A 20,460-nucleotide genomic window follows, 5' to 3' on the forward strand; every position below is an offset into this window, starting at 1 on the left:
CTAATGAACCCAATCTCTTGGGCTTGTCTCACAATTTTTTAAACACATCAGGTTGTTAATACTGCCTCTATCTTGTTAGGTTTTTATACCAGGCCTCTCTGGAGGACTTCTGCTGTCTTATGTATCTTGAACATTAACTGCAAGTTTAAAATTCAGGCCTGAGCCTTTCCCTTTTCTCTTGGCTTATGCCCTACCCTGTGACTTAAAGCCCCTTAATCAACCTTAAAAGCATCTTATATTAAATTACACCACAACCCGGAGATAAACTTGAAGGCACTCTGTAACACAATAACATTGAGAACAGGGCAAGAAAACTTGGCTGCATAGCGCAGTAGGAAAAGGAGTTCAGGTCATGCTCCTGGGGCCAGGACAGTCCTCTCTCTCCTCATTGCAAGGGAGAAATGCCTGATTCAAGCCCCTCCCTCGCCCTCCAGTGAATGGTAACTGGGGTAGATTTCCCTCCCTTATGGGCACTACCTAGGCCAGGTCCCCGCCCCGCCCCGTTCGTGGACGCGCTCTGCAGCAGTTGGGCAGCTTGCGCCTCCAGCTCCCCCGTGAGGTCCCCGAGAGAACTACATTTCCCAGCATGCTCCTCCTCGCCTGTCGTTGGCCGCGGCCGGACGCAGCCGGGGGAGGGGAAGCTGCGGCGGTGACGACGTGGAAAGATGGACGCAGCCTGATCCCGGCGGAGCCAAGGGGCGTGTGGGGTGTCCGGAGAGCGAGCCCGCCCGTCCGACCGTCAGCCGCTGCCCCTCACCCCCTCCCACGGGAGCAGGAGCCAGGTGAGTCTCCGCCCCTTTCCCCCCCTCCCAAGGTGCGCGGCTGAGCATCTCTGGGGAGAGGGGGTGGTGCCTGCAGGGGAGGCTTAGGGTTGGCTGGGGCTCGAGACGCGGGGCTGGCGGTTGGTTGTGTCGGGGGGGGGGTCGCTGCTGCCCGGGAGATGGCGGTTTGGGAGGGGCGGGGGGAGTAGGACTGGGTGTTGCGATGCAAGGGAGGGGTTGGGGGTGGCAGGTGGAGGAAGAAGGGGTGTAGTGCCGGTGTAGAGTCAGAAACTGCTCCCTGTAGGAATGTGCTACCTGTACCCATGTTATCTGATGTAGCTAATTCCTACCTGGGCAGAGCCTCCCCAGCCAAAGGGAGACAGGTTGGAAGTGGCCTCTCTTCTGCAGGTGTGTCTTCGCTGGAAAAGGGGCCGGGCAAGTATTTTAGGGGTGGTGATCTTTTGGGGAGCGGATGAATTGTGACTTGGTAGGGTTTGGAGTTGGGGTGTGTATGTGTGTGTGAGAGAGGGAGATTTGGAGGGATGGTCTATGGTTGTAACGTGATAGGCCCAGAGCCCATTTAAACAAGGGGGTTTCCAAAAAAAAATGCAAAGATTTAAAAATGTTTTTGAAATGCAGAAAAATCCTTCATCATGAGCAGGTTATACAATACTCTTAAAAAGTGTCTAAAAGACTAATCTATAGCGAAGGAGTCTTCCTTTCCTCGTAGCAGATCTGCCAGGGTAAATGGTAGGACTGATGATAAAGGAGGACTAACTAAATACTGTTGGATTTCAGTATAGTTCAATAACAAGTGTGTTTGCTATGCCTTGGTTGGTGCTGCCATCTGTACTCTGTTCCATTTACAATATTTTTGTTGGTTTAGATAAACATACTAGTGAAAAGAGTAAGATGAGATTCAAAACTGTTTATCATCGTAGTATCTGAGCGCCTTGCAATCTTTAATTAATTTATCCTTGTAGGTAATAGTAGTAGGCATCCTTCAGTCTCGAGAGACAATGGGTATGCGTCCCTGAGAGGTAAAGAATTTACTCAGTTGGTTTTATGGCATCCGCAATCGTGGCTGAAGAGACCCACTTGAGAGGGAGAATCTCTGCCGCATCTGTCACATTTAAAGGTGATGTTTTGCGCCTTTGGGCTCTGGCTTCTGCAAGCTCTTTTCTCCTCTGCTAACTCCGGAGACCTCTGTTAAGCTCTTGTTTCCAAAGGCTGCGGTCCTGAGTCTGATCTTGCCATTTGTCCACATCCATGTCCATTTCTTTGAGGTCTTGCTTCCTTGAAATGCAATTTTGGGTGTCCTTTGGGTCTTTTTCCAGATGCCAATTCACCGTAGAGGATGTCCTTTGGGTTGCGCCTATCATTCATTCGGCATACATGCCCAAGCAAGCGGAGGCATCTCTGTTTGAGGAGAGTTTGTATGGTGGATATTGCTGGCCCATTTGAGCACCTCAGTGTTGGTGACTGTCCCTCCAGGAGATTCCAAAGATTAGACAAAAGCTTCGCATATGAAAGCTGTTGCACCTCTTTTCCTGATGAGAGTATAAGGTCCATGTCTCGCTCCCATACAAAAATGTACTGATAACACATGCACGATAAACACAGATCTTTGTGTGTTCTGTGAGTTTGTTGTTTTGCCATACCCTCTTGTTCAGTCTAGACATTGTTGTGGCAGCTTTTCCAGTGTGGATGTTTCAAGTGAAAGGAACTCAGTAATGGATAGTGGACCCCAGGTATGTGAACTCACAGGTAGGCAAGTGGTATTATTCCTATGTTATAGATGGGGAATAGAGTGACAGAGAGTTCCTCATTCCCAGATGAGCTCTGTAACCGCTGGAACCATCCTTCTCCTTTCTTCCTTTTTCTCTTTGCTTTTTCAAAGTGTCATAGGAAAGAATGCAGGAGATTTTGGCTGGATTTAATGTGGTGCACATAGGTGTTTGATACACACACTGTAGTGTTCTGACTTAATGGAACCATCAGTAACATATATTTTCACGGTACCACTATTATCATACTGTTGCACATGTCCATTGGCTTGCTAAAGCAAGTACAGGGTGTACTGGAGTAACTCTCAGCACTGTCTCTGTGGAGAGTTCCTCATACAATGATAAAATGCTCAGACTTATCCTTGTGGTTCACTGAGTCTTCCTTCTTTAAAAGGATTGGGTTTGCTAGCCCCATATGTGTTGCGGATATGTGTTGTAGCAGCCAAAGCTGGGAAGACCATGACTTTCAATGCATAGTTAAATAGTCATGCTGTGGTCATCTCTGTCTATGGCACTTTTTGTCTGTATGCTTGTGAAGTCTGGGCCCTGTGCTGTTAGTATCTGTTGTTTGTAGCGGTTTACCATGAGAATAGTCACTAAGAAATTTCCCCAGTGTCTTCTTGTTGGAATCCTAAGGGATTCTCCTCAGTGCTCCAGGTTGCATCTATGATCTTTTTATATGCAGAGTCTAGAACGGGATCTTTAAGAGAGTTGTCTGTGTGTATATATTTTGTGTTCCTTATCACAGCCCTTACTAATTATGCCTCAGTTGCAATGGAGTGGTTTAGGATTCTTGCTGTTTTTCTTTTTGCACTTAATAGAGCAGAGGACACTTATGGTGCTCAGGAAATAAATAAAATACTCCGCCCCTACAGTGAAATCAAACTGGTAATTGTCATTGACGTTTCTTAGTCACTTTCACTCTATAGTGTCCTTACTCTAGCATGTTGTTTTTGGGTTCACAGTTAAGCTGGGAAATATTATTTTTTTAAAAATATTCTAACTAAAATTAATTAACTCATATTCATATTACGTTTTATATCTCATATTAGATTGTAAGTTAAGCACTGTCTTTTCATGGTGCATCCTCTAGTGCCCAGTGCAACGAGGTCCTGATTCTGCAATCTACGTTTTGGGCCTACAACTAGTTTCTTTCACTGCATATAATATGGGGTAACATGCTAGTTCTAGGCAGTGGCAGTAATCGCTTTAGGTGTTTGTAGGAATAGATAGATTGCACTGATCTAGGAAATATTTAATACATTTTTAAAACCCTCACTGTGTGATTTAGGCCCTAAGGAACTCTTTTTAGAACCCTTCATCCCAACCTCTTAGTTGGTTGTGGAGAGCACAGGCCTAGCTTTGTGTATATTTAAACCTTTCCCGTGATCACATGAGAGCTCAGTCCTCTTGTGTCTCTCACCCTGCTCCCTGTGCGGTTCTGCTACCGGAGAGTTCTTGGTACTGGAGAAATTTACTGTCTGATCTCAATTTTTAATTCTAGCAGTGGGGAGAAAAATGAGGAGCAAACCTCCTTGGAAACTTTAGATTTAGTGCCGAGAGGCTTGACCCTGGCTGTCTAAAATGTTTTACAACTTGCAGTATTTGGTGCTCAGTGGATTGTGAGTTTCAGTGCTGCAGCAGTTTTCTTTAGCAAATATCAATTTATATTAACTTAGAATTTTTCACAGCTGTGCTCAATCTCAATGTGTTTTTAATACCCTTATGACTGAGAGTTGGGCTTGCAAATTCATCTTTAGGCATCGTAAAAACAAAATGACAAGGCTTTTTATATAAAGCAGAGACAATGACATATTTAAAATCTGAGAAATCCTATTTGGTGTCTGATGGTCTGTTATCCAAGAGGCTGGATAAAGCAGATCGTCCTCATTTTTCAGAACCTGAAAATGCTGTTCAAAATAGGAAACCTGTTGTACCTTGCAGTAACTAAACTGGTTGGCAAAGTTATTTTAATTTAGAGCAAGTAGTTGGAGCAGCTGACTCTGGTGGTATAGCTTGGGGGTAAAATACAGATATAAATCATAATGTGAAGTACAAGATAATTTATATGAAAAAAAAAGGCTAAACAAAGTTGGACTACTTTTGTTTTATACAGTGTACAGATTTCTAGCTATGTTTAAACTAGTAACACTTAGCTCTATTTTAGAGTCTGCATAACACTCACATGTGTCCAGATTACAGTAGCCAAAATAATTGCCTCTCTAACACTTGATCTATGCACAAAGGTTATATCCGTATCAAATTTAATGAACATCTAAGTATCTTTCCCATGCCTAGAAGGCTCTTCAGATGCCACAGTTGAGATTTCCTTTGTGGAAGTATATTGTGGCCAGTAGGCAAGCTCTTTGGGAGAGAAAAGGGGGCCATAAGGTTGAAATGAGTATACACCTCTACCCCGATAGAATGCGACCTGATATAACACAAATTCAGATATAACGTGGTAAAGCAGTGGGGAGCCCCGGGCCCTTTAAAGCACCTTGTATCCGAATTCATGTGGAGCCCCGGGCCCTTTAAATCACTGCCCAAGCCCGGCTGCTGGAGCCCCGGGGCTTGGGCAGCCAGGCTCGGGCAGTATTTAAAGGGCCAGAGGCTCCGGCCGCTGCGGGGCGCCCCGGGCCCTTTAAATCCCCGCCTGAGCCCCGCTGCCAGAGCTCCAGCGGTGATTTAAAGGGCCCAGGGCTCCCCACAGCAGCTGAAGCACTGAATCCCCACTGGGGCTCCGGCAGCTGGGCTCGGGCAGTGATTTAAAGGGCCAGAGGCTCCAGCCGCTGCGGGGAGCCCCGGGCCCTTTAAATCACCGCTCGAGCCCTGCTGCTGGATCTCTGGCGGTGATTTAAAGGGCCCGGGGCTCTCCACATGAGCTGGAGCACTGAGCTCTTTAAATCACCGCTGGGGAAGCTGGACCAGTCCAGCACGGCATACCGGCTCTTGCCAGTACACCATATTGGCTCAAACCCAGTATAACGCGGTCTCACCTATAAGGCGGTGAGATTTTTTGGCTCCCGAGGACCGCGTTATATCGGGGTAGAGGTGTACTTACAGCTTTTGTATGAAGGGGAGTCTCTTCCGGAAAGCACCATCTCTAACCTGGTTAAATCTGCTTGGATTGCCAAATAGTGCTTGGTTTGGCATGATTTACATCATACGGAGCTGCCAGTTTTAATCATAATTTAAAGTGAAATGTTAATGTTTTGCAATTTAATTTATTTCTAGATACATGTGTGTAGTAGGTAAAGAAGGAGATGAACAAAGTTGCCCTGGAATTTTCATACAGTAGTAGGCAAACATTCTGATGTTGAGGAATGCTTCCAACAATAATAATTTTAATAGATTTTTTTTTTAAGGTAATCACTAGAAAAGAGAATTGGACAAATTCATGCATTTGAAATGTCATCCCTATTATTGTGATAGCCCTCAAATTTTTATTTTCCAATTACTGAACAAAAATAAACAATGAAGAAACAGTACTATTATAGGGGTGGGTACCATATTCCTAAACTGTACAGTCAGTCCTCAGTTCAGGGGATGGAACACATGGATTTAAATTAGGGTTGTCAATTAATCGCAGTTAACTCATGCGATTAACTCAAAAAAATTAAGCGCGATTAAAAAAATTAAGCGCACTTTTAATCACACTGTTAAACAATAGACTACCAATTGTAATTTATTAAATATTTTTGGATGTTATTCTACGTTTTCAAATATATTGATTTCTATTTATAACATAGAATACAAAGTGTACAGTGCTCAGTTTATATTATTTTTATTACAAATATTTGCACTGTAAAAATGATAAACAAAAGAAATCGTATTTTTCAGTTCATCTTATACAAGTACTGTAGTGCAATCTCTTTGTCGTGAAAGTGCAATTTACAAATTTAGATTTTTTTTTGTTACATAACTGCACTCAAAAACAAAACAATGTAAAACTCCACTCCCTGCTATTTCTTGTTCAGCCAATCGCTCAGAAAAGTTTGTTTACATTTACAGGAGATAATGCTGCCCGCTTATTATTTAAAATGTCACCTGAAAGTGAGAACAGGTTCTTCACATGGCACTTTTGTAGCCGGCATTGCAAGGTATTTACGTGCCAGATATGCTAAACGTTCGTATGCCCCTTCATGCTTTGGCCACCATTCCAGAGGACATGCTTCCATGCTGTTGATGGTCATTTAAAAAAAAAAAAAAAAAAAAAAAGTGTTAATTAAATTTGTGACTGAACTTCTTGGTGGAGAATTGCATGTCTCCTGCTTTGTTTTACCCGCATTTTGCCATATATTTCATGTTATAGCAGCCTCGGATGATGACCCAGCACATGTTTTTTGTTTTGAGAACACTTTCACTGCAGATTTGACAAAACGCAAAGAAGGTACCAATGTGAGATTTTTAAGAATAGCTACAGCACTTGACCCAAGGTTTAAGAATCTGAAGTGCCTTCCAAAATCTGAGAGGGAGGAGGTGTAGAAAATGCTTTCAGAAGAGTTAAAAGAGCAACACTCCAATGCGGAAACTTCAGAACCCCAACCACCAAAAAAGAAAATCAACTTTCTGCTAGTGGCATCTGACTCAGATAATGAAAATGAATGTGCATCGGTCCACACTGCTTTGGATCATTGTCGAGCAGACCCATTGCCCCCTCCCCTCCAGGGGCCACAGAGACGGTTCCCGGCCAATGGGAGCTGCGGGGATGGTACTGGGGGCGGGGACAGTGCGCGGTACTGCCTCACCCCTTCCCCTCCTCCCAGGGGCCACAGAGACGTGCCAGCAGCCACTTCCGGGAGTGGCCTGGGGCCATGGCAGGCAGGCAGCCTGCCTGCGCCTCGCTGTGCTGCCGGCCGTGGAGATTGCAGTCGACTGGCAGAGGCTCCAGGATCGACCAGTTGATCGCGATCGATGGGTTGGTGACCATTGGTTTTCAGCTTATTAGGATATTGTGGTGTAAGGGACTGCTTGTTCAAAGGGCTAATGGAGCATGGGAATATTCTGTACTGCCAAAGCATTAGTTGAACTGTTGCACAGGTAAAATGGGAAAAGGCCCTGGAGGTCTATTGAATTAAGAGGAACAGAAACTGAACTGTGGACAAGACAATCATGACAGTTGCCAGGGTTGATAAAAATCAATGATTTTTTTTTTTATTTCAATCGGATTTATTTGATAAAATGCTTTTTGAGGAAAAAACCTATCTAAAGATAGTTTTAATTAAGATACCTTATAGCTCAAAGATCTCTCATCATGGAATAGGGATTATAAATTCTAATTCTATAGTAGGAGACAATATTCATGTAATGTTTAAGAAAAGTTTTGTAAGTGAGTTCCAATAGTTCATGGATTAGGGACCCAATGTTATGTGGTTCCAGGGGCTTCTGTATAGATTATTTAGGTTAATCTTTCTATCTACCCAATGGGACTCAGTGCTAAGTCTAGTAGATACCATCAGAGATGCTTAGTTTTGCAGTTCTCAAACTGTGGATTTGTGTTTCCACAGATAACATGCTTGTTAACAGCAAAAATGTTTCAAATAAATAAATAATATATAGAGTTGAGAAATAAGACCTCAACTCTGTTGTCCCTCTTCAAATTTGTGTACACAGAGTCAATCCCTTACCTCTTCCTAAAAGTTCAGTTTCAAAAAGTTCAATGAATAGAAGATTGTTGGGGGCGGAATAGATCGGGACAAGGAGAAGAAGTCTGGAGATAAATGTGAGAAGGGAGGGACAGGCAGTAGAAACAAAAGTGAAACTGTTTGAGCAGCATATTCCAGAAGTCTTGAGGGTCTTTCTGAGTGTAGCCTTCATTGATTTGAGATTTACCATACCATTTTCTCACTAAAAGGGAAAACCTATAATGGCAGCAGGCGGTAAAAGAGACCAGTTTGGGTCTTATCTATCTCTGAGTTGTGAAGAATACGTATTAAGGTTATAACAGCCAACAAGAATGCCCTTTTTATGTGGAAATCCATCATTAAATCGAATCTTCCTGACTAGTTATATAAATCATGATTTAAATCAATTTCATTTAAATCAAATCCACCCTGATAGTTGCACAGAAGGCAACCCCTAACTACAGTAACTCCTCACTTAACGTTGTAGTTATGTTCCTGAAAAATGCAACTTTAAGCAAAACGATGTTAAGCGAATCTAGGGTTACCATATTTAGAAAATAAAAAAAGAGGACACTCCCCGGGGCCCTGGCCCCGCCCCTTTCCCACCCCCGGCCCCGGCCCAACTCCGTCCATTCCCCGAAGTCCCCGCCCTAACTCTCCCTCCTAGCCACGCAAAAAGGGCTGCCCAAGCGCTACCGACTTCACGGTTTGCCGGGCAGCCTCCAGACCCTGCGCCCCCGGCCGGCGCTTCCCCAGCACAGCTGGAGCCCGGGAGGGGAAGCGCCCAGCTGGGGGCACAGGGTCTGGGGGCTGCCCGGCAAACCATGAAGCCGGTAGCGCTTGGGCTTCGGGCAGCCCCTATGCCTCCGGACCCTGCGCCCCCGGCCGGGCACTTCCCCTCCCAGGCTCCAGCTGCTGTGCTCCTCCCCTGACTCTTCGGCTCTGTTTAAGAGCCAAGCTGCCTGAGCGCTCAGGCTTCGGCAGCCCCCTTGCCTCCAGACCCCAGCCGCCGGCCGGGCACTTCCCCTCCCAGGCTCCAGCTGCTCTGCTCCTCCCCTGACTCTTCGGCTCTGTTTAAGAGCCAAGCTGCCCGAGCCAGCGCTGTGGGCTTCGGGCAGCCCCCCTGCCTCTGGACCCTGCGCCGCCGGAGCAGAGCAACTGGAGCCGGGGAGGAGAAGTGCCCGGCCGGCGGCTGGGGTCCAGAGGCACGGGGGCTGCCCGAAGCTGGTAGCGCTGGCTTGGGCAGCTTGGCTCTTAAACAGAGGCGAAGTCTGAGTCCGGGGAGGAGCAGAGCAGCCGCGGGAGAGGAAGTGCCCGGTCGGTATTTTTCCCGGACATGTTCGGCTTTTTGGCAATTCCCCCCGGATGGGGGTTTGATTGCCGAAAAGCCGGACATGTCCGGGAAAAACCGGACGTACGGTAACCCTAAGCGAATCCAATTTCCCCATAAGAATTAATGTAAATGAGGGGGTTAGGTTCCAGGGATTTTTTTTTTACAAAAGACTATATAATATATATACTGTGTGTGTGTGTATATATACAATTTAATAGTGGTACACAATGATGATGATTGTGAAGCTTGGTTGAGGTGGAGGAGTCAGAGGGTGGGATATTTCCCAGGGAATGCCTTACTGATCAATTGGCTGAGCCCTCAAGGGTTAACTCTGACACTCTACAAGGCAGCAGGAATGGAGGGAGGGGAGAGAGAGATGCGCATTTCCCTTTTAAGTACACTGCCTTGTTAGATTAGATCAGCTTGCTGAGACCACAGCTGCTGCAGCAAAGCCCTGTTCTGTGTCCCCCCCTGCTCTATGGACAATGGGGTAAGCAGGGTGCAGGAGTGGGGGGGGGGGACACCCTGACATTACCCCCCTCTTCTTCCCTTCCCCCCCCCCCGCACAGCAAGCAGGAGTCTCGGGGAGCAGCTCCAAGGCAGAGGGCAGGAGCAGCACATGGCAGTGGGGGGAGGGACACAGCTGAACTGCAGGCATCTGCTGTACAGGGAACTTAGGGGAGCGGGGAGCTGATAGTGGGGCTGCTGGTCCACCCTCGTTCCAAGCCTCCACCAGCTAGCTGCAACGAGTTGCTCTTCCTGCAAGTAGTGGACAAAGCAGGCGGCTGCCAAATGACGTTAGAAGGGAGCATTGCACAACTTTAAGCAAGCATGTTCCCTAATTGATCAGCAACGCAACATTAACCGGGACCACCGAGGAGTTACTGTACACCGCTTGCAACATTTCACCACCTCTCCTGCTACTGTTGGATAAGTGCATGAAGTTGGTTTGTAATGATTGTCTAGCACGGGTTCTCAAACTGGGGGTTGGGACCCCTCAGGGGGTCGGGAGGTTATTACATGGGGGGGGTTGCAAGCTGTCAGCCTCCACCCCAAACCCCGCTTTACCTCTAGTGGGTGGGAGGTTCCTTTAGCTCTGATGAGCTGCCATAGACCTTGGGTTGTGACTTCTAGTTATTTTTGTGGCAAATTCTTTTCCCAGTTTCCTGCACTTGGGAGTGAGCAGAAAGCAAATAGTGTAGCCTGTATAGTTTGAGATAAGCTGAAGCTCTGAATTGTACAGCTTTACAGCTGACAGTGTTCTTGTTAAAACTTTACATGGCCAATATCCCTTTCTATTGGAAACTTCTCCCTACTTTATTTGTCTTTAATGCCTATGGAACTCAGCGAACTTTTAAGTTGTGTAGTGCACAGGTCCCTTGACAGTTCATTTCACTCTTAAAGGAGCCGGACTGTAAAATTGTTCAGCATAAATGATACTGGTGTGACGGGTTGGATCACAGAAACCCCCTTGGGAGCTGCCACCCGATGTGCAAAGACTACCCCTGCTTCTGTTTTCCCTGCCAGCTCAGGACTCCAGCACCCTGTCTTGCTGAGCCAGACACTCCTGTCTGGCTCCAGACACAGACCCAGGGTCTAAATCACTTGTCCCAAAGCTGCAAGTTTACCTGAAAACAGCTCACAGTAGTGTGCTTGTCTTTAGCACTCAGATGCCCAACTCCCAATTGGGTCTAAACCCAGATAAATCCGTTTTACCCTGCATAAAGCTTATGCAGGGCAAACTCATAAATGGTTCGCCCTCTATAACACTGATAGAGAGATATGCACAGTTGTTTGCTCCCCCAGGTATTAATACATACTCTGAGTAAATTACTAAATAAAAAGTGATTTTATTAAATACAGACAGTAGGATTTAAGTGGTTCCGAGTAGTAACAGACAGAACAAAGTAAGTCACCAAGCAAAATAAAATAAAATGCGCAAATCTATGTCTAATCAAGCTAAATACAGATAATCTCACCCTCAGAGATACTTCAGTAAGTTTTTCTCAGACTGGACACCTTCCAGGCCTGGGCACAATTCTTTCCCCTGGTACAGCTCTTGTTGCAGCTCAGGTGATAGCTAGGGGATTCTTCATGATGGCTCCTCCCTCCCCTTGTTCTCTTCCACCCCTTTATATATCTTTTGCATAAGGCGGGAACCCTTTGTCCATCTGGGTTTCCACCCTCCCCCCCTCACTGGAAAAGCACCAGGTTAAAGATGGATTCCAGTTCAGGTGACATGATCACATGTCACTGCAAGACTTCATTACTCACTTGCCAGCACAGACAAGGTAAATACAGCCATCTGCAAACAATGGTCCTTGTTAATGGGAGTCATCAAGATTCCAAACCATCATTAATGGCCCACACTTTACATAATTACAATAGGCCTCAGAGTTATATTTTATATTTCCAGTTTTAGATACAAGACTGGTACATTTATACAAATGGGATGATCACACTCAGTAGATTATAAGCTTTGTAATGATACCTTACAAGAGACCTGTTGCATGAAGCATATTCCAGTTACATTATATTCACTTATATTTTTATAAAACCATATAGACTGCACAACGTCACAACTGGTATTCCTTGCATCGAAGTGAGTTAAAAATTAGAGTAAGTCATTGCAGAGACTTCACTTCCAAAATCTGAAAGTGTTTTAGAACTGGAAGAAAAACAGCAACTAAAACTTGTGGACAATGAAACAAGTCACACCATGCCCAAAGTGGGCTAGATGCTTTGCTGATCACACAAAGCAATGTGGTCCCTGCTTGTGAAGAATTTTAGAGTCTAACTTCAAAATATGGTGAGTTGGGGTGTGTAGAAAGCGGCGTTGGGGTGTGTACAAAGGGGCTGGGTTAAGGAAGGACAAAGGTTACAGCAATACGGTCATGCAGTCAGTCCTTGAGGCATTTATCCGTCTTGAACATAAGAACGGCCGTACCGGGTCAGACCAAAGGTCCATCTAGCCTTGGTTCATTTAGACTTTTTTTTGTTAATAATAATAATAATAATTGTCTTCTTGTGAGAATAGTAGGAATAGTGAATCTTGAGAGTTTTTACTTGATGGATCACAATGGGGGGCATTTCATATTTGGGGGTGTATGTGAATAAAGCATTGTTATGGTGAGAAGCAGACAAATGGGGCGTAAAGCTGGCCTGGTTGGTGGAGTAGAAGATTGAAGGATGCGTAAGGTGTGATGAGACTCGATTGGCTATCTAGGCAGGGACAATTATACAGAAGCTTGAAGGCAAAGGCAAGAAGTTAAAACTTTATGCAATAGACTCATGAGAGCCAGGGAACTATAAACGTAGGCCCTGATTCTGCGAGCACTTACACATGTAACTATGCACTTGAGTAGTTTAAATGAAGACAGTCAATTGGACTATTCTGTGAGACCTACTCTTGTTAGCTGTTTGGGATAGGGGCCATGTTTGTGCAGTACCTAACACAATGGATCCTGATCAAGGCATCTAGGTGCTATTGCAGTATGAATAATCACAAGAAATTCCGAGTGAGATGATATGGTCATACTGGATGAGTACGATAATGTGAAAGAAAATACCAATGTCTGAACTGAGACCTTTAAATGCTCTTCTGGGCCTTGCTGCCTGGGGAATTCTTTGTATTGCAACCTGCCACTAACCTGATGGCAAGGTTTGCATTAGGATTATATGATCATAAAATAGAATGCACTAGTGAATATAGGATGGTTATTCATTAACTGTATAATGTTTCCAGATGAAATGTGCTCTATAAAGAATAATTCTCAGAGTACCAATATGCTCACTTAGTGAATCAATACTTTGGCATCTTAGTATAACTGCTTGATTAATGCTGAATACACAGTATTATATAGATATCTTTTATTTTCTCATTTTTTGTAGTGCTCTAATCTACCTTGTTTAAAGGAAAAGAGGATCCGTTTGGCTCATTCTGGCAATCTTCAAGTTCCAAAGGTAAGAAGCACTTCTTATTACGTATAAATTGAAATTTTGATTAACTTCAAATGTGGAAAAGTTAGTCTCTTATTAATAACAGCATTGCCCAGAGGCTCCAGTCAATGGTACTGTTCTAGGTGAGGTACAAACACACAATACAATCTCTGCCCTTACCCTTCTTCCATCATTTCGATTGTAAGAGATATAGTCAAAAATATACAATTTATGTGCAATCTTTACATACATTCCTGATGTATAATAATCAGCTGTTCCTGTTTGTCCCTCAGTCTTGCCCTCATTAGTTGACTGAATTCTTGTAGGTCTCTGAGTAGAAGTGCAAGCCTAGTGTAAGAGTGCTGATCCAGTGTTGCATTAGATTGAATGTTAGTTTATAATCAGTATATATTTAATATGCTAATACAATTGTGTCAAAACACATGGCTTGGAGGCTAGATCCAGCCTTCATGTTGGAATTATACAGCCTACATGATAGACTCAAATTCAGATTGGTATTGGTGTGACCACTATGGGTACACAGTGTCCGTGTCTGGTGTCCACAATTCAAGAAGGATCTTAATAGATTGGAGAGGGTTAAAAGAAGAGCCACGAGAATGACTGGAAAACATGCCTTATAGTGATAGACCCAAGGAGCGCAATCTATTTAGCTTAACAAAGGGAAGATTAAGAAGTGACTTAATTACTTAAGTACCTACATGGGGAACAGAAATTTGATAGTAGGCCGACTCTTCAATGTATCAGCCAAAAGTATACAGGCGCTCCCCGACTTACGCAAGCTTTCCGTTGCGGAACGCCTTGCGTAACTTGAATTTTGCGTAAGTTGGAAATGTATACCCGACCATTATGCGCAATACACCCCCCCCCCCCCCCCCCCGAAAAACCAACAACTCCTATATCTAGTTTACGGAAATTTTTACGTAAGTGCGGATTTGCGTAAATTGGGTTTGCGTAACCTGGGGGGCATCTGTAACAAGGTCCAATGGCTAGAAGCTAAAGCTAGACAAATTCACACTGGAAATAAAGTGCAAATCTTTAATCATTGGGACAACTTATCAAGGGGTTGTGGTGGATTCTCCATCACTGGCAATTTTAAAATCAAGACTGGATGGTTTTTGAAAATATATGCTCTAGTTTTAAACAGGAATTAATTCAGGGAAGTCCTGTGGCCTGTGTTATTCAAGAGGGCAAATTAGATGACCACAGTGGTCCCTTCTGCCGTTAGAATCTATTAATTTGTGATTGTTACAACATTTTCATTAATACCCTTACCCCCTTGTATACTTCATAGTTGTGAATGTACATTTAGTTCATGTTTTTAAAGTTTTATGGATGCAGTGTTCTCTGCCTGAGTCTGCAGACAACCTGAAACAATCTCTTTGAGAAGGGAAACTGCTTTACATGAGCTAGATTTATTAGGGTATCAAAGGGACCACATCAACTTGGAAATCACAATTCCATGCGAACATTAGTACTTACGACAAGTAATCTCTAAAATTATGCGAAGAAAAGTATTGTAGAGAAAATGTTTGTTTTCTCCATTTTTCAGTTTCCTTGCTTTGTGCCTAGTCAGTTTCATTGGTTTGTTGATGGCCAGCTGGATCGCTCTAAGGCAGTGGTCCCCAAACTGTACATGTATATGAGTACGTATCCTACCCCTAGGAGTGGGTGGAGGAATGTTCGGGAGGGCATGTGGCAGGGCCCGGGCAACCCCCATGGAGGGCAAGGAAGGAGCGCCCGTCAGCTCCGCTCTGCGCCAAGCCGCAGCTCTGTTCTGCCTGCAGCTCAGTTCTGCCGTCATGCCCTCTCTGCCCCCCCCCCCCCCCCCCCCCGGCCAGCTCCTCCTCTATCCCCAGCTCTTCCCCCATCCCCAGTTCCATCCCCACCTCTGCCTTGAACCTAAGCTCCTCTGCTGAGGAAGCCTTGGCTGTGCAGTAATGGAGTGAGGGCGCAGACAGATTCCATTACTGAGAAGGGGATGCACAACAGGAAAAGTTTGGGCACCACTGTTCTAAGACATTGCTGCTGTGGCAAAGCTTCCATGCATCCTCTGCTCTGCAAGAGGGTGCTTACCAGTAATAACAGCAACAGCAAAGCTTAAGAGGGAAGAGGAAGGTGGGGGAGAAAGAATTGGCCTGGGCATATTTGGTGATGGTAGTGGCTGCGGGCCTGACCAAAAGATCCAGGTAAATTTAGTGAAGGAGAAGAAAACCCTTTCCTTTTTTTTTTTTTTAATTAAAAAGAAGGAAATGAAGACATGCTATTTGAGGGATGCTCTACTAGAAAATTCAGCTCCTTGATTCCAGCACACAGACTGTTGAAGCAGGACAGATTTTTGTATACAAAACGGTCGAAAGGTCTTGCACTCGCGGGGTGGGATAGCTCAGTGGTTTGAGCATTGGCCTACTAAACCCAGGGTTAGGAGTTCAATCCTGGAGGGGGCCATTTAGGGCAGGGGTAAAAAATTGGGGTATTGGTCCTGCTTTGAGCAGGGGGTTGGACTAGATGATCTTCTGAGGTCCCTTCCAACCCTAATATTCAATTCAATGACTCAATGTATTGCTCCAGTATGTTTATAATTTATGGGAAGAAAAATTATTTACCTTTGCATTTATATGGATATCAAATATACAAAGTTTCAATAAGTAATGCTAAAAAAATGTTGTGGAAGCGATTTTAAACCTCATGCTAAAGGCTTAAGCCAATCTTTAACTATTAGAGATCAGGATGGGACCTGATCTACTTACTGGTCTGCCTACTGTGGAGTTTTTACCCCTTCCTCTGAGGCATCTGGTTCTGACCACTTTTGGAGACAGTATACTGGACTAGCTGGGACCTTGGGTCTGGCCCAGTGTGACACTTCCTTTGTAGGATAAGTTAGCTGGTTGGAGACCAGCATTAAACAAACAAAACCAGATGCTAAAAGCATAAAGCAACAGATTTGTGTTTTGTATTTCTTTGTCCCGACATTGGTAATAATGATTGCTGTATTAACTTAAATGTCTTGTTAATTATATTGTTTTTGCTTTTATATTTTTTCTTGAAAAAATAATAAAATTAAACAATTGTAATTTTATGAAGAAACTGACATTCCCTTTTTACTTCTGCAAGGAGTCATGCATCTATTTCATGTATTTGGGGAAGCCTTATATAATATTCCATCAGTTATTTATGTGTGTGGTGGGCAGCATCTCTCTTTGAGTGAAGGAACATTTGTCCTGCTGCAGTATGTGCCATGCCAGTATCTTTGCAAATTAAAGAAATTGGTGTTTCTGTTTTATCTTTTATTTTGTATCGATTTCAAAACTAGTATTACTCTAGCAGTGAAAGTCTCTTAGTAAGAGGTATTGCCATGGCGATAGTTTAGAAAGTTCATGGGCAAGTGACACACAAACACAATAAAAATCCCATTACTGTTAAGTGAAATCATTCAAGATGCTGATCATCTCCTACTATCACTTATGCATAAACCCTTACCCTGTTGCCACCCAACCAGCGTGCAGGATTCCACAATAGCACCTCTTAACCCAGAGGATGACAAACCAGTTTGCAAACGTAAATAGTTATACATTCTGTATGGGGATCATTTTACCACCCCTGAAGTGCACCCACTTCTGAAATGAAACATAGCAGGCATTTAACAGTGCACTGGTTTAGGGCAGGACATGAAGAATAGCATATCCATTTGAAACTTCATGGGGAGTGTAGGTAGGCAGAATATAATTATCAGAGTTAACCTGCAGTTCCTTAACTGAATTCTAACACGCATACTCTTATTAAAGATCCATGAGATTTTTAATGAGGTTAAGACCTTGTTTTTCATCTCATCTGAAAGATGGCACCTCCAGTAAAACAGAGCACCATGGACGTATGCTGGTCATTGGTTCAATGTGGAGTCAGAGGAAAGAGTGCCCTTACTGATTGCCAGTGTCTCTTTCAGCATCACCTGTCCAGAGGTGTTCCTTGAAAGTCTCTTCTCCAAGTATGGACCCAGCCTTATATAGCTCAGTTTGTGGAATCGTATGAAATTTCAGCAGAAAGGTGCTATGTCTATAGGGGTGGGGTATTTTGTTAAGTGCTAATTCAGCTCTTAGAATGGTTTGGATTCCTGACTGACTGAGTGGTGAGGTTACTTTTATTGGGTCTTCATATGTTTCCTTTTTAATCCAAATATCTTATTCTAAGCTTCAGTTGCACTTGGTTAGTTTCTTACTCCTCTAGTAGATTAATTAGTTAACATTTTTACAAATGTTAAAGCATAATTGGCAGTCTGGAAGAATGAAGTCCTCCCTTTATACACAGAACAGGTACAGCTCAGCCAATGTGATTATTTCCCCATATAACCTACGGTGTGCTGCTACCTAGTTCTGCAGGTATCACCTCTGAAAATGAGTTAATTCTTTATGAACATTTGGTCTTAGATCTTTCCACTAACAACTGGATTAGGGCTAACCAACTCATTTCATATAGGTCAGCGAATAGCTATGAGACACTAATGACACTAGGGAGCTTGTCACCTGATCTAGATTTAAATTATTTGCCTAGAAGTGATAATATCTGTGACGTTGATGTGGTTTTGAACGTAGAGAAGGGGAAAATCATCAGTGATTCACAGGAATTTAGTTGCCTGCTTCCCATTCTTGCCTATGGCAGTCACATACCCAAGGGTTTGTCTACATTGCATGCTGCTTTCGGCGGTGCATAGCGTGTATCCCCTAGCACGGGTATAAATAGCAGTGTAGACTGTGAGGCATGGCTTAGGTAGGTAAAGACACCCCGAAAGAGTGTGGGTATGTACTCGAGTACATATCCTACACAGCTCTCTACTTGCCCGAGCTATGCCTCCCCATCTATATTGCTATTTTTAACAGTGTAGTGTGCCACCGCCTCTCTGCTGCCTCCCTGTAGCTGGAGACTTTCCCCACAGCAGGGAAAGATTCTGGCAGTGGGGAAAGGCTTTGGCAGGGAAGAAGCAGTGGGGAAAGTTTTAACCTTTTCCCATTTGACTACCCCCTCCCCCCCCCCCTTGCCATAGCCTTTCCTTGCCACAGGGAAAGGCTTCTGCAACAGGTTGCTGCTGAAGCCATTCTCTGCCACCTCTCCTGTGCTAGAGACTTTCACTGACATGGGTAGCTACACAGTGCAATGTGATCACAGACTGCTTTTCATTGCTGCGTGTAGAGACCCGTACAGCTCTTCCAATAGTGTGTAGTGTAGATGTACCCTGAGTACCTGTGCACGACTTTGAAAATGCTAAATTTTTGAATAGTGGTCTAACTAATGTGCCTGCTTAAATTGTAGATTTCCTGCTACTTTCCCTTTTGCTTACAGCTGTTGTGTCAATGTGTTCCCTCTCTGACCACAGCTAATGAAAAATTCAGTGGAGAAGGCCTGGAATGTATGCCTATCAATTTTTAAAAATTTGGATATTAACTCTTACTGTCCTAAACTGCTGAAAGCAAACTATTCCAGCCTGCTCCTGTGCTCTTTGGTTTTATATCTTTTCAGCAACTGTTGTAGTTATGGAACTAGAGATTTATTGGTTTCTAGTTTGGTAAGTTCTGTATATCCCTTACGCATGCCAAAGATGTGTATTCCTGTTACTAGGATTTAAATATTTCCTCTCTTTCTTTTTTGTAGGCTTCTGATGAAGGAATGAAGCTTTAAAAAGGAACTTACAAAATAAGAAAATGGGTGCAAACAGTAGCAGCATTTGTGAGCTCCCAGAAAATGTGTACTTAAAAAGATTATCAGGAGCCGAGGCTGTCTCTGAAAATGACCCATTCTGGAATCAGCTGCTTTCTTTTAGCTTTACTGCCCCAACAAGCAGGTAAGAGGATGCTTGCTGAAGGACTGAACATTTATGACAAATACATTAGCAGTGGTGCCAAATAAATCTGAATGCAAAATAGACTTATTTTTCCTCTCTTTTTGGGAGTCGGTAGGCATGTGGAAAGTCCACCTGAGCGTGGGCTGTTGGAGTACCATTCCACCATATTCTCTCATTCTTGCAGCAGCTTTTCCTCATTGCAGCTGTAATTAGTCTTCATTCTCCTCACAGCTAAGAAAGGTCAGCAATAGGTCTATAACACTGTTTTTCTAAATAGACCACTGGAAATGCTGAAGAACAACAGATGGTGCCTCCTTTGCAGGACCTATAGCTTTCAGCTCAAGCAAATTAAAGCAATGATGAAGTTATGGGGTTCATCCTGCCAGTGCTGAGCCCCTTAAACTCCCATTAAATTTAATGGGAGCTGAGGGTATTCAGCATCTCAGGTGATTGGGCTGTAAGTTTGTTACTGAATAGGGTCCCTTATAGCTTATGTTCTTGTGACATGCCAGGATATAATCCAGACTAATGAGTAGCTGTATCACCCCTGTCTTGTAGCCTGGGGGAGCCTTTTACAATGCTTTGCTGCTGTAGCCTCCAGCCTGGACTGCTCACAAATGGTCTCCAGCATGTAAGTCTCTCCCAGTTATGTTGGGGTGTGTGAGCCAGCCAGCCAGCCAGCCACAACTCGGCTCTTACCAGCCTTGATTATGCTGCAGGGTGACCCCATCACATCCCTGGTCCTAGATTTTCCACCAGAAATGTATGTCCTGTACTTCCCAGCTCTCTCCTGGACAGTACAAATAACTAAGAACATAAGAACGGCTGTACTGGATCAGACCAAAGGTCCATCTAGCCCAGTATCCTGTCTACCGACAGTGGCCAATGCCAGGTACCCCAGAGAGAGTGAACCTAACAGGTAATGATCAAGTGCTCTCTCTCCTGCCATCCATCTCCACCTTCTGACAAAGAAGCTAGGGACACCATTCCTTACCCATCCTGGCTAATAGCCATTAACAGACTTAACCTTCATGAATTTATCCAGTTCTCTTTTAAACGCTGTTATAGTCCTAGCCTTCACAACCTCCTCAGGCAAGGAGTTCCACAAGTTGACTGTGCGCTGTGTGAAGAACTACTTCCTTTTATTTGTTTTAAACCTGCTGCC

At 44.1% G+C, this 20,460-nt stretch overlaps 1 protein-coding gene across 2 annotated transcripts in view; it reads left to right on the plus strand.

Annotated features, from left to right (window-relative positions):
* The first annotated feature begins 655 nt into the window (after positions 1-655).
* DYM (dymeclin) overlaps positions 656-20,460 on the plus strand; it is a 332,893-nt gene continuing 313,088 nt past the window's right edge. For both annotated transcript variants that reach the window (XM_054032077.1, XM_054032078.1), the window contains exons 1-3: positions 656-782; positions 13,397-13,468; positions 19,106-19,295. In XM_054032077.1, coding sequence (XP_053888052.1) covers positions 19,156-19,295 — 140 coding nt within the window. In that variant the 5' untranslated portion in view covers positions 656-782; positions 13,397-13,468; positions 19,106-19,155. The remainder of the gene's footprint in view (positions 783-13,396; positions 13,469-19,105; positions 19,296-20,460) is intronic.

The sequence above is a fragment of the Malaclemys terrapin genome, chromosome 6 (genome assembly GCF_027887155.1).
Source record: "Malaclemys terrapin pileata isolate rMalTer1 chromosome 6, rMalTer1.hap1, whole genome shotgun sequence".
NCBI lineage: Eukaryota > Metazoa > Chordata > Testudines > Emydidae > Malaclemys > Malaclemys terrapin.